We start from the raw sequence: 15,720 nt of genomic DNA, 5'->3' as shown, positions 1-15,720 counted from the left end.
TTGTGCATTAATTCGCTGTTGATTGCTGGTGTTGACTTTTTGATGTGTAGTGCTTCGCCGATGTCGAGTCTCCTGCTGTCACTGTATTTATTGATGATTTCTGTGTTGCGTGTTAAGATTTCTCTGGTGATGGTCTGGTTATGAGAAGAGATTATATGTTCCTTGATGGAGTCCTGTTGTTTGTGCATAGTTAATCTCCTAGAAAGAGACTTTGTTTTGCCTATATACTGAGTTCTTTGGGGCTTACAGTCCTCAAGCGGGCATATGAAGGCATAGACGACGTTGGTTTCCTTCAGGGCGCTCTGTTTTTGTTTTTTGTAGTAAATTGTCCATGGTATTTTCTGATTTTTGTCTGTACGGGTAACGTTCCCCTCAATAATGTCTTTCAGGACCCTTTCCTCCGTTTTATGAGCCATCGAAAAGAAGTTTCTGTAAAACAGTCTAATAGGGGGTATAAATGTTGTTAGTTGACTCTTCGGAGGTTGCATGGCGTCATTAAAAAAAAGGTAAAAGCCATGCAACCTCCGAATAGTCAAGAGTTCCTTGATGGAACGGTTCCATCAAGGAACATGTAATCTTCTCACAACCAGACCATCACCAGAGAAATCTTTAAAAAAAAAAAAAATCAAATGTTTATTCAGGTAAAGTACATACAAGAGGTTATACAAAAATTGATAGATTTCTAGATAGAGCTAATACATACAGTGCCTAAAGCCACTATTACACAAAACGTTTCGGGCAGGAAAAACATTAAAGACTAAAACTTAATACTAATTGGGATTAAAGTATAAAATGTGTTGAGAACAAATAAAAATAAAAAAGGGGGGAACATGGCAGAAAAAACGAACAAACAACAAATCTTAAAAAACAACACAAATTATCGATAGATACAGCGATAGCAGGCGGCTCGAAACCTGCGAGGCACTACACATCAAAAAATCAACACCAGCAATTAACAGCCAATTAATGTACAACTATATTCTACCCACTTTAGACTGAACCAATATAGAAGCATCAAGAGGAAACATCATGGGCCAATAGGCCTTCTGCAGTTACTTCCATTCTTATGCTTTTATACCCATTGGTTCGTGTTCTGTCATGTGTAAATGTCAATCACTTCACCCAAAACTTTTGTACCATATCACCTTACCCAAATGCGAGTATAAGTATGGATGTATTATGTGTTTTTACAGATTACAGTTGTGTGTTTAAACTAAAGTCTTTGAAAATGTAATAAGTTATTATGAAACGCGTTCAGGCGTCAGACTAGAAATAAAAATGAATTTTGGAGAATTGATTTTTCAATTACCATTGACAGTGAAAAGAAACATAAGAAATATTGAGAAAATTCGTGTTAGAATTATTAATCTTACCTTTTCGGTCATATTCAACATGTTTACAAGACTGCTGAGTTTTATTTATATATATATATATATATATATATATATATATATATATATATATATATATATATATATATATATATATATATATATATATATATATATATATATATATATATATATATATATATACACTGGCTGCCTGTCCCCCAACAAAATGAATTAAGTGTATATAAATGCACAAAACGCATACTTAAATGTATGATGTTATATGGTACAGATACATTTATTCTAACGACACGCGGCTAGTAAGCTGTTTACACAGGTTAATTATGGCGTGATATATGTGATACATTAAATGAGATAACATCACAGAGTTTTGAACGAGTCTCGACCTGATGGTGAACTTTCGCGTCGACGCCTCACATCCGCGGAGGGATACACACACTCAAATTATTACGAATTTAGAGCTGCTAATGGATTTCAGCGTTTAACTAATCTCGTAATTTCCGAAAACCCCACAAAAATATAATTTTTTAAAATAAAAAGTACCTTTGTGAATGGATTTAAGATAACGAACCACGAAATAAGATAAGGAACTACTTTCACTCCTCGGCGGAAGGTCTTTTGGCGGGAAGAGTGCGCGTCGCCGGCAGTTCAATATCGTCAGTAACAAGTGTGCAGTGAGCGAGGCAGCAGCCACACACCTCCTCCTCCGCCACATTAACCCGCTGTGCTCCCCGCCGTGCTTTATAACACTACTTACACCAGTAATACTTACCTTCCACATAACAAAATCTATCATTTATAATCTAATTCAACAGCGAGTTGACCGTGGAATAAACGTGCTCAAATATCGTGAATTCGATTCAACTTTTCAACAACTTATTCCTAACTACAGTAAAAGTGGAGGGGCTTAGGGGCCAAATGGTTGACGGAAAAATGGTGTCAGAGACGCTGAAAAATATGTACCCGTCTCAGCTGCCGACTTTAAAAATGGCCAAGAGTAACTTGCGGCTGCTGGCGTATATAGTGCTATACCTCATCTTCCTGGTGCTGGGGGCGGCGATCTTCTCGGCCATCGAGGCCCCAGATGAGATCGAGATGATGCGAGCCATCCGTCGACGCCGCAGCAAGTTCCTGCTCGACTTCCCGTGCATATCAGGTACGGTGCTCACGGCTTGTCACACACCACCCCGGGTCACGGGTCGGGTTGGAGCACGGGCCCTGTCCGGGTCACGGGTCGGGTTGGAGCACGGGTCCTGTCCGGGTCACGGGTCAGCCTGGATGACGGGTTCTGTCCGGGTCACGGGTCGGGTTGGGTGGTGGGTACTACTGTCTGGGGGTTACGGGTCAGCCCGGATGACGGGTCTTGTCCAGGTCACGGGTCAGCCTGGATGACGGGTTCTGTCCGGGTCACGGGTCGGGTTGGGTGGTGGGTACTACTGTCTGGGGGTTACGGGTCAGCCCGGATGACGGGTCTTGTCCAGGTCACAGGTCAGCCTGGATGACGGGTTCTGTCCGGGTCACGGGTCGGGTTGGGTGGTGGGTACTACTGTCTGGGGGTTACGGGTCAGCCCGGATGACGGGTGTTGTCCAGGTCACGGATCAGCCTGGATGACGGGTTCTGTCCGGGTCATGGGTCGGGTTGGGTGGTGGGTACTACCCGCCAAACACACACCGAAACTACGACGTTGGTACAACGTTCCAACAAGTTTTAACACCACCTAACCAGTTATAACAACCAATATAGCAAGTTGTAGCAACGTTCAAATACGTCATAAACACGTTAAGCTAAGATGTAACAACTTTATTACAAGTTGTAACAAGCGGAAAATAGAGACAGTTTCGGTTTGTGTTTCCAGGGTACTGTCTGGGGGTTACGGGTCAGCCCGGATGACGGGTCTTGTCCAGGTCACAGGTCAGCCTGGATGACGGGTTCTGTCCGGGTCACGGGTCGGGTTGGGTGGTGGGTACTACTGTCTGGGGGTTACGGGTCAGCCCGGATGACGGGTCTTGTCCAGGTCACGTGTCAGCCTGGAGTACGGGTCCTGTCCGGGTCACGGGTCGGGTTGGGTGGTGGGTACTACTGTCTGGGTCACGGGTCAGCCTGGAGCACGGGTCCTGTCCGGGTCACGGGTCAGCCTAGATGACGGGTTCTGTCTGGATCAGCCTGGATGACGGGTTCTGTCCGGGTCACGGGTCGAGCTGGATGACGGGTCCTGTCCGGGTCACGGGTCAGCCTGGAGCACGGGTCCTGTTCGGGTCACGGGTCGAGCTGGATGACAAGTCTTGTCCGGGTCACGGGTCAGCCTGGATGACGGGTCCTGTCTGGGTCACGGATCAGCCTGGATGACGGGTCCTGTTCGGGTCACGGGTCAGCCTGGATGACGGGACCTGTCCGGGTCACGGGTCAGCCTGGAGCACGGGTCCTGTCCGGGCTACGGGTCGAGCTGGATGACGGGTCCTGTCCGGGTCACGGGACGGGCTGACCCAGCAAGTGTGAAGTAAAGATCATGTCAAACGTGGACAGTAAGTGTGACGGATGTAGCGAGACAGTTCAGTAGTCAACACAGACAGGCCGTCACCGGAAACACAATCTCCCGTCCAGTTTTAGATTAACACAGCGCGTATGTGTTGTATCTGAAGTTCAACTCTGCCTCCGTCATCTTCAGATGATTTCGGGGCTTCGCGTACCCGCGGCCCGGTCCTCGACCAGGGGTTTTCGTTGATTTCCCTCGCTGATTTTCACCGTCAAACGCCCCAGGTTATTACCAAGCTTTCACGTGATTTCATTCTGAGCTTTAAGAACAGTATTGATTTTTTTCTGTAGTTCCTTGATGTATATTTCTTCCCTAGTTTCCCCTCCACAAGGAAACCTGTAGAGTGTAAAGTTTGGAAAAAGATATTTTAAACGCGAAGGTCACGTAAAATAAAAATATATTACAGATGTTTTTTGTATGTTTTTTACCAGGAATTCTTGTTACACGAGATCGTTCAGTATATATATTCTCCGCCATTTTATGATTTGATATATTTTCTATATGCAGTTGAACTATAGTTTAATTGTCTATTGGTGCTAGTGTGTGGTAGCCATCTAATTGTATTCACCTAATTGGGCTTGAAGGGTTGAGCTTCGGCTCTTTGGTACCATCTTTCAACTCTCAGTTAACAGTTTTACAGGTTCTTGAGCCTTTTGGGCTGTATATCTTCATTTGAAACCGTGTATGGAGTCTGCCTCCACCACACCATTGCTTAATGCTTTCCATTTATTAACTACCCTGACACTGAACAATTGCTTTCTAACATCTCTGTGGCTCATTTGCGTACTCAGTTTCCACCTGTGTCCCTTTGTGCAAGTACCACCTGTGTAAAAGTCTTTATCAATTATTTATTTATCCCTATCAATTCCTATTTATAGGTGGTAATCATGTCTCCCCTAAAGGCAGTTCTGATGTTAGCCAGCCTCGCATACGCTGTAGCGGATATTTTTTTGGTGTTGGCTTCAGGAGACAGATTCGATGTGATATCAACCTTTAGATCCTTGTCTCTGCCCGTTTATTGGTGGATTTCATCTCCCATTCGGTACCCTGTGTCTGGTCTTCTGCTTTCTCCACCTAGTTTTATTTACTTGAGTTAAATTCAAGTAGCCATTTGTTAGACTGTATACTATCAGTTTGTCCCGATCATCTTTTAACCTTTTACTGTCTTCCTCTGTCTTAATCCTCCTCATAATTTTCGCATCAGCATACATTGAGAGGACTTAGTCTATTCCCTCCGGAAGATCGTTTACATGAATCAGAAAAAGGATAGGTCCAAGGACTGAACCCTGTGGGACTCCTCTAGTGAGGCCTCATCCCTCAGTGACTCTGTCTTCTGTTGCTTAGATACTCCCTTATCCACCGAGATACTCCCTTATCCACCGAGATACTCCCTTATCCACCGGGGTATTTTCCTTGTCACTCCTGCCTGCTTCTCCAACTCTTGCACTAGTCACTTTGGAGTACTGTGTCCAGGGACGGGTTTATAAGGGGAGCAATTGCCCCGGCGCCTCCTGCCCGAGGGCTCGCCCCCAAGACTTCCTTTCTTTATTTTTTTTTAATAATTGTGATTAGTTTTAAACTTTTATTTATTGATCATGGATAGAAACAGTTACATCTTCTCTCCTTTCATCTCAGATAGCTATTCCGTGATGTTGTCCTCTCATCTCATACACCTATTCCCTGTTGTTGTTGTTGTAACGATTTTTCTTTCCTTAATCCTCTCTGATCATTTCTTTTGATATTTTGATACTCATCCACTACATTTTGACTAACTCACTACACCTTACTCACTTCCATCATCATCGATTTTTCCTTTGTTGTCAATGATGATGTTGTTGTTGTGTCAGTTTTCCAAAAGTTTTTTTAATTTTTTCCAACTTCCTGCAACAACCCTTACCTGGTGCGGCTGAACCACATGTTCAATCCTGCAATGTTTTGCAATGTTGCAGGATTGCTCGTGCGGTGACTCAGTCGCACTTTTCCCTACAAAACTAAACTTGATAACTTGTTACAAGAATGTAACAACTCTTGTATATATCTCAAAAAAAAAAAAAAAAAAAAAACTTCTTTCTTATTCTGTTGCTAGGCCGTTATTTATAATAATAATAATAATAATTTATTTAGGAACAGTACATACATAGTTGCAGCGTTACAGTACAAACATTCTGTTAGATTTAAAGATAGAGGTAGTACATACAATACCTAAAGCCACTAGTACGCATAGCGTTTTGGGCATTTAGTGCGAGTACTATAATTAATATCTTATACAGCATTATAAAACCAAACACTTAGCAGATATATGCATCATTTAATAAGGGAAATAAAGGCATTACAACTCTTCATACCTTATCTGATCACCAGCAATTTATACCACTTTAGCTTATATTACAAACTGAAAAATGTAGTCAGTTATTCTCAGTCAATAAAATTGAAAACAATTAAATTAGACGTGTTTTCTTCAGAACCTAGCATATTTTTTCGAACATATACGGTTTATCACCATTGTAATTCACTTTTTTATTTGTCACGTAATTTAATTTTAATGTTGAGGGCTCCCTGAATTTAAAGTGCTCCAATCACCCCCAAGGTATAAATCCGGCCCAGATGGTGTCAAAGGCTGCCTGGCAATCCAAAACATGTGTAGTCTGTCTACCCTTCTCTTTGTTGTGAAATATTTGTCACTTTATAGAAATCTGTTAAACCTGTGAAGCAAGATTTACTATCCCAGAACCCATGTTGTGATGTGTTACAACGTTCCTTCTCTCTAGATATTCTACTAGTTTTTCTCACTATCATCTCTATCACCTTGCATAGTTTGCAAGTTAGGACACCGGCCTGTAGTTCAGTATCTCCTATCTGTCTCCCTGTATATTGAGACTACATTAGCTGTCTTTCAACTTTTTGGTAGTTCTCTTGTTACCAGTAACCTATTATATACCATACCATACGCGGTGACTCAGTCGCACTTTTCCCTACAAAAACTAAACTTCTTTCTTATTCTGTTGCTAGGCTGTTATTTAGTGTGAGTACTATAATTAATATCTTACACAGCATTATAAAACCAAACACTTAGCAGATATGTTGAGGGTCCCCTGAATTTAAAGTGCTCCAATCACTCCCCAAGGTATAAATCCGGCCCATAGAGAGCGGCACACATAGGGTTTCTGCGCCCAATGTATGTATTAGTATTCATGGTGAGATTCCGTCTCCGCTTACAGCCTTTGTCACATCCGCTTCCAGCAGATTCTTCCCCGCCTCACCACCGGTGTTATGGCCTCACTTAGTAACCGGGTTGTTTACTTATCAAACTGTATATGGGGGCTTTAATGCCTCTTCGTATTCGATCCCACCCCGAGTCATAAGTAAGTTATCAAGAACAGCAAGTAATAGTCAATCTAAAGGAAAAGAAGGTAAACAATACTAAACAGAACCATCAACACGTGTACTTTTTAACGATAAACACATGACATAACACTGCAGATGTCACTTCGCACAGGACATTATAAAACTTCTGTAATCTTCTTTTCCGGCGAGTCCACTTCTATCTTCTATCGTACACCATTCAAGGTTCTCTCCCTGAGTCTGTCTTCTATGGTTCTCACACCGGGGAGTTCACCTTTTTCAGTAAATCATGGGCCAGTCCTACACAGTATCGTCACGGTGCCAAAAACCACTTCTACTCTCCAGCAACACGCTAGCAGGGGTCTCCAGCAACACGCTAGCAGGGGTCTCCAGCAACACGCTAGCAGGGGTCTCCAGCAACACGCTAGCAGGGGTCTCCAGCAACACGCTAGCAGGGGTCTCCAGCAACACGCTAGCAGGGGTCTCCAGTAACACACTGGCAGAGGTCTCCAACAACACACTGGCAGACTTCCACACAGGCTTATAACAAGCCTTAACAGACGGACAGTACTTCCATCTCATAACTCAACTATGCCATCCTGGGGTACGCCCCTCAGGAGGGCCCTGTACACCCCTCAGGAGGGCCATGTGCGCCCCTCAGGAGGGCCATGTGCGCCCTTCAGGAGGGCCCTGTACGCCTCCCATGAAGGGCCCCACTTGTGAGGGTCTACAATGCCCTGACCAGCATAGTGAAGGCTTGTAACCATTCCACGCTTATAAAACGCCTTTTCCTTGAACATTTTCTTGTCATTTACAGTCTCTTGATCTGTTCCTAGATGGGACGAAATCCGGTGGCTTCTCCGTTGTTTATGCTAACTAAACCCCTATGTGCCGCATGGCTCCTGAGACTAGCATCTTCATGGCATAGCTTCATGCAACTTAGTAGGCTTTTGTTAGCTAATTTTTAACCCTTTATCAATGTGGTTGACTTTTCCAGTGGCAATGGAGTCTTTTAACCCGGTGCATCCGGCGGTGATCCAAATCGATGATTGGCTGTTTCTCATCTTCAGCAACCTTAGGACAGTCGAAATGCTGCTGAGTACGCAGCCATAATGTTACCTCGAATGAACTTGCAAACATCACTGCGGCAGAGACCATTCATGCTAGTTCTATTCCACATAAAGGGATTTCTACCCATTCATTCATTCATTCCAGCATCCGCGACCATTGGCAAGGTCGATGAGCTGGCATTACCGGCAACACTGCTCACTCTTAAAGGTGAGCAGTCTCCATGGCCTTCCTCCTACCACCATAATAGGCGATGGGACACTACGCTGACTTGTGTGTGTGCCTTGACCACACGCACTTTACCCGTGGGCATTTAATGGTGTGACGCCCTACTCCTCATTGTCGGAACTGCATTGTGCAATTTACAGTCACGCGCCTCCTTTATGAATGTTCGGATTTTTAGGAGGATCGTAAAGTCTTGCTTTTTAAGTGTAACTGCTAGATGCTGGATCAGGCTGCTGGAACCACTAATAGGTGGTACCACGATCAGCTGGAACCACTAACTGCTGGGACCACTAACAGGTGATATCACTAACTGCTGGAACCACTAACAGGTGGTTCCACTAACTGCTGGAACCACTAACAGGTGGTACCACTAACTGCTGGAACCACTAACAGGTGGTACCACTAACTGCTAGAACCACTAACAGATGGTATCACTAACTGCTGGAACCACGTGCAGGTGGAACCACTAACTGCTAGAACCACTAACAGCTGGAACCACTAACAGCTGGAACCACTAACAGCTGGTACCACTAACTGCTGAAACCATTAACAGGTGATACCACTAACCGAGACCAGGCTTTTGTATACCGAGACCAGTTTCCAGGAGTTCTGTGGAATACATAGAGAATTCTGGAGAATATCCAGAGTTTACTTATCTGGAGTATATCTGGAGTGGGTTTGGGAGTTATTCTTCCCATGCCCGGCGAGGCTTGTAACCCCTTGATCTAGAAGGCTGTTGCTTGGGGCGGCCCGCAAGTCCACATACCTATTACCACCTACCTGTCTTTGTATAGGTATTTGGACCCGCCTCTCAACTGTCAATCAACCGGTGCACAGATTCCTGAGCCCATTGGGCTTTGTTATATATACATTTGAAACTGTGTATGGAGTCAGCCTCCACCGCATCACTTCCTAATGCATTCTATTGTGTTTCTATCCGTGTTTCTTGACTTGAGTCCTTGTGGTTGGTGTTTGTGATCCGTGTTTGTGTTTTGTTTGTAATTTATGTTAGGAATTCGTGTTTGGAATTCAGCGTTTCATGTAATGATATGATGAAGAATATTATTTTGAATAATATTAATTATGTGAGATTGTTCGAGTTACCTTCATGCATATAGCATAGGTCTATTTAATTAGGTTCCGATTAAAAAAAAAATCCTTTGGGTTTAAGAAATATTTTCCTATGTTTAAGACATGTCTTTGTTAATGGCAGACGCAATGCTCACAGGCTAACGTTCCCGGCTGAATAGAACACCTGGCCTGAAGTCACTTGTTTAGGGTTGGGGGGAAACTAGTTAAACATACTCTCATTCTATTTGTCTGGTTCTTAACAGGCACAACAAACACCAAATAATTATTATTAACACTATATACAAAGTACATGGACTTAACATAACATTGGTCCGTTAGAGGAGGGGTTTTCAGACGGTGGATTCCGTTCCATTAGCGTGTCGCAAAATAAAATGGGTCGCGAGAAACAGACAAAAATTCAATAGGAAAATAAGCAAGTGAGAACGACAATCTCATTCGTACTCATTACTCATCATTGTAATATAAGAGGCTGATATTGCGCTTGTTGCCAGGCGATTGGCGATGAATTGTTGCATCTTAGTCGTTCATTTACACTGAAGAATTATTTTTAACAATTAATTTGATAGTAATTTTGATTAAAGTTAACAAGAAAATTTTCCAGATTTAAATAAAAAATCTATCTTAATGCTATTACCTTTTACTGTGTGAACTACATTTTCCACGCTAACTCAATTACAAACGAAAGATAGAAACTTGGTCAACACTGCGCTGAGATGTGTGTAGCATTGTCTTCCTGTGTCCCAAATTATCACGAACTACTTACGAACAAACAAGCATATCCTTCTCATTATGTGAAAACTTAAACAATTTTACTGTGTCTTCTTTTGCTGGAATTTCATGCAAAATGTTTGTTTTTCTTTTTCTATATTCTTTCTTAAAATACAAATGCGTAATTTATTAGAAAAGGTTCCATGTATAAGTATCTATTTACCATGTGACGATGATAAGTAAAGGAACATAATTCACAAATATTGTGTTTGATTTATTACACATAAGCTTACTGGGCCTCAGTACACATATAGCCTACAGGGCCTCAGTGCACATATAGCCTACTGGGCCTCAGTACACATATAGCCTACTGGGCCTCAGTACACATATAGCCTACTGGGACTCAGTACACATATAGCCTACTGGGCCTCAGTACACATATAGCCTACTGGGCCTCAGTACACATATAGCCTACTGGGCCTCAGTACACATATAGCCTACTGGGTCTCAGTACACATATAGCCTACTGGGCCTCAGTGCAAACAAGTTTGAAAAACACTAACTTAGACCACAGCTAGATACACGTTGTGGAAATTTCCACCACATAGAGATTATAAATCCAATATCATATATATTAATGTATATACAATAGCCAAACCACATGTTCTCTTCAGAACAAAGCTACCTATGGGGGCCGGCAACCACAACAGATTGGCGACTCAACAATGACGTCACATCTTTATAATGGAATTAATCACATGAGAAAAATATTATATCATCAAATTACTCCTAGCTTAATTAAACTCTAACTGAATGCAGTAAATAAACTCTTAACTCAAAACTAATAGTTTGATAATAGAGTAGAAATAATAGAGTAGAACAAATAATAGAGTAGAGCATACTCTACTATTATATACTCTACTCTCTCTATTATATACTATACTCTCTATTATATACTCTACATATTATTAAAAATAATAGAGTAGAACAGAATAATCCGAAATCATACCCCTACCCAGCCCGTTCACATCTGGGAGGAGACAGCAAGCCGCCTGAGGAACGCCAAACGGGCAATGTTTACAGACGCCAGCTCACTTGTTCCCATCCACCAGAGCAGGGACAACTTCAGACTTGCATTTAATTATATGGATGGTGAAATAAAAAGAAACTGTTCATGACTTTTGTGAGACCAAAATTAAAATATGCAGCAGTTGTATGGTTGGCAAAATTTAAAATTTGTAACTAGACTTAGTTAATTACACTTTGGTAATTACTTGTTCAGCATCCGCCAGAGCGGGTACTCTGTGTAAACACTAGAAGTGGTCGTGTATTGTGTTATAGACTGAAAATCAACGCCAAACACGGCACAAAAATATATAATCAGTGTTCACACCTATTATGTACATATTAAGGTGTCGAACACAATCTTGATCAAAGGAACATTATCTTAATCTGAATAAATAAACCATATCAAGTTGTACAAGTGAAGTAAGGAGTTACTGCTCCACGATCTAGCAGACGCCACTAGCAGTCTAGCAGGCGCCACAAGTAGTCTAGCAGTCTAACAGACGCCACTGGCAGTCTAGCAAACGCCACAGTGTCTAGCAGGCGCCACTAGCAGTCTAGCAGGCGCCACAAGTAGTCTAGCAGTCTAACGGACGCCACTGGCAGTCTAGCAAACGCCACCGTGTCTATAGCAGGCGCCACTAGCAGTCTAGCAGACACCATTATTAGTCTAGCAGTCTAACAGACGCCACTGGCAGTCTAGCAAACGCCACCTTGTCTATAGCAGGCGCCACTAGCAGTCTAGCAGACACCATTATTAGTCTAGCAGTCTAACAGACGCCACTGGCAGTCTAGCAAACGCCACCTTGTCTATAGCAGGCGCCACTAGCAGTCTAGCAGACACCATTATTAGTCTAGCAGTCTAACAGACGCCACTGGTAGTCTAGCAAACGCCACCTTGTCTAGCAGACGTCACCAACCGTTTAACTGTCTAGCAGACGCCACTAACAGATTAGCAGTCTAGCAGGCGCCACTAGCAGACACCACCGTATCACTAATCCTGGCATCCAGCAAGGCTACTCCCATAATCACCACTTTACAACAAAATATGGCGGGCCTTGTTCACGTCGAGAGGGAACACAAGAGCCTGGCAACCGATTGGCCAATTTAGGTGATTGTGTCATTAACCATTTCCCTTACAGCTGGTGGTCGTTACAACGCAGGGCAAGGCCCAAAATTAATGTTATTAGATATTTATTATATTTGATTATCCCTGTCATTAAAATCCTTTTCTGAATGTATGTCATATATTGATTGTCAATTTTAATTAAACCTCATTAAATCTTAACAAAGTTAAGCAATAGTTATCAAGATTATTATTATTATTATCTTGTTACAATTATCATGGAATAACATTTACTTAAGGATAACAAATGTAATAATTCTTCTTTAACCTTATCATGCGAATGACATGATAATGATATTTAACAAAGTAACTATCAATTGATTGATAATGATGCAGGTAACCCAATCAAATTATTATTTTTAATAATAATAATAATTCAGTGTGTCGGGGGACAGGAAGCCAGAGTGTATGAATACATGTTTGGCTTTTATCGAGGTCCTCCCCCCCTCCCCCCCTCCCCCAAGGTCGAATTACAGGCCCCGCCCAGGATGCGACCCCACAACAAGCTGACTGACTCCTGAGTACCTAGTCACTGCTAGGTGAACAGAGGGGTCAGGTGAAAGGAAATGTGCCCAACCATTTCTGTCCCGTCCGGGATTCGAACCCGGAATTCTCGATTGTGCATCGAGAACGAACCCGACTATACTACCAGAACCCTTAATTATATTAAGGATTATACGTTCCTTAATACGACCCTTAATTATACGACCCTTAATTATACGTTCTGCTTATATTATATTATATTATGATTATAGGATTATATCATTGTTATTCATACCAATACACATTTCGAAACATATGCTAGAGCATATCTCAGAACTAGGCAGAGCTGAGGCAGGTATGTGAACTATATTGTATATTTTCATATTATTCTTAGCCATTTTTATCATCACTAAATGTGATAAACTTTACACAGGTAACTTGAGCAGCGAGAGGGGTCCTGTGTGGTGGTCCACCTCCACAGCTACACAGGTAACTTGAGCAGCGAGAGGGGTCCTGTGTGGTGGTCCACCTCCACAGCTACACAGGTAACTTGAGCAGCGAGAGGGGTCCTGTGTGGTGGTCCACCTCCACAGCTACACAGGTAACTTGAGCAGCGAGAGGGGTCCTGTGTGGTGGCCCACCTCCACAGCTACACAGGTAACTTGAGCAGCGAGAGGGGTCCTGTGTGGTGGTCCACCTCCACAGCTACACAGGTAACTTGAGCAGCGAGAGGGGTCCTGTGTGGTGGTCTACCTCCACAGCTACACAGGTAACTTGGCATCTACAGTCTGGACGTCAGACAACAGCTAAGCCCTTGTTTCGTTTTTTTAACCTTTGTTAGTGCTTGCCAGTTAATAATAATAATTGCATTAAGTTTAGATTAATACCACATACGTCTGACTATTATGTTTCTCTGATCATCAATGTTTTTAAGTCTCTATGGTCTTGACAAGGTCTTAAAGTTTCTATGGACTTGACAAACTCTTCGGTCTCTGAACTTTAGCAAAACAGAAAACACTGATATTCCCTATGCGGACGAGGAGTCACTATAACGTGGCTGAAATATGTTGACCAAACCACACACTAGAAAGTGAAGGGACGACGACGTTTCGGTCCGTCCTGGACCATTCTCAAGTCGATTGTCGATCGATTCACAATCGACTTGAGAATGGTCCAGGACGGACCGAAACGTCGTCCCTTCACTTTCTAGTGTGTGGTTTAATCAACTGATATCCCCCCCCCCCACAGTAATCAATAATTTTACGTAACCTTTGTTATATATATATATATATATATATATATATATATATATATATATATATATATATATATATATATATATATATATATATATATATATATATATATATATATATATATATATATATATATATATATATATCTTATCGCAGCTAGTACTGAGGATTCAACAGCCCTCATTTGACCTCGTTAGACCAGTGATTAACCTGGTCCCACCATCAGCGGGAAGTTAATCTATCCCATAACGACAGAACAGAAAGTGATCATCTTATCCCTCTCAAATTAACACCTACTTACCTAACAATCACAAAATAGGAACTTATTTTACAGGATCATTGATGTTCTCATCTGGATAGATGGAATGATGGCACTTTATAATCTCTTAATTCCTTTGATAATGTTTGGCAGCTCCGTAGCACAGTCAGTACTGACACACACACACACTCATGCATATTCGCGTGTTTTTCCCGGCCGGCTGCACGCATTCCCTCGTGTTCTTCCCGGCCGGCTGCACGCATTCTCGCGTGTTCTTCCCGGCCGGCTGCACGCATTTTTGCGAGATCCTCTCGGCCGGCTGCACGCATTCTCTCGTATTCTTCCCGGCCGGCTGCACGCATTTTTGCGTGTTCCTCTCGGCCGGCTGCACGCATTATCGCGTATTCTTCCTGGTCGGATACACACATACAAACACTCACAAATGCACAAGTACAGGAAGGCAGTGATGTGGTGGAGGCAGACTCCATACACAGTTTCAAGTGTAGATATGATAGAGCCCAGTAGGCTCAGGAACCTGTACACCAGTTGATTGACAGTTGAGAAGCGGGACCAAAGAGCCGGAGCTCAATCCCCGAAAGCTCAACAAGGTGAGTACCACTAGGTGAGTACACAGCCCTAGGAAGCAGCCCGTAGTAGCTGTCTCACTCCCAGGTATCTATTTACTGTTAGGTGAACAGAGGCATCAGGGTGGAAAAACTCTGTCCATTTGTTTCCGCCTCCGCTAGGAGATCGAACTCGGGCTCTTAGGATACGACCCCAGAGCGCTGTCCACTCAGCCGCGAGACTCACTGTGTATGTGTTCTCACCTATTTGTGCTTGCAGGGGTTGAGCTCTGGCTCTTTGGTCCCGCCTCTCAACTGTCAATCAACTGGTAACTGTGTGTGTGTGTGTGTGTGTGTGTGTGTGTGTGTGTGTGTGTGTGTGTGTGTGTGTGTGTGTGTGTGTGTGTGTGTGTGTGTGTGTGTGTGTGTGTATCCTATTATTTTGTTTTTATTAATTGTGCCTTCTGTATCGAGCAATTTAGCTCTTGGACCCCGGCTTTGGTATAATCGTTAGCCTAATATACTGACTACGGCCCTATTTTCTTTATCATATATATTCAGCTGTCGATTACACTCACACACCCCCAGAATACAGCCAACATCTAACTGCCCCAGATGCCCATTTACTGCTAGGTGAACAGAGGCAT

At 42.8% G+C, this 15,720-nt stretch overlaps 1 protein-coding gene across 1 annotated transcript in view; it reads left to right on the top strand.

The window, feature by feature from the left end:
• Positions 1–2,016: 2,016 nt before the first annotated feature.
• Positions 2,017–15,720, top strand: part of LOC123757558 (potassium channel subfamily K member 6) — a 155,905-nt gene continuing 142,201 nt past the window's right edge. The window contains exon 1 of the mRNA XM_045741302.2: positions 2,017–2,508. Within this exon, the coding sequence (XP_045597258.1) occupies positions 2,271–2,508 (238 nt within the window). The 5' untranslated portion in view covers positions 2,017–2,270. The remainder of the gene's footprint in view (positions 2,509–15,720) is intronic.

The sequence above is a fragment of the Procambarus clarkii genome, chromosome 19, assembly GCF_040958095.1.
Source record: "Procambarus clarkii isolate CNS0578487 chromosome 19, FALCON_Pclarkii_2.0, whole genome shotgun sequence".
Taxonomy (NCBI): Eukaryota; Metazoa; Arthropoda; class Malacostraca; order Decapoda; family Cambaridae; genus Procambarus; species Procambarus clarkii.
The sequence above is the reverse complement of the archived record's forward strand: the minus strand, read 5'-3'. Positions and strand labels throughout refer to the sequence as shown.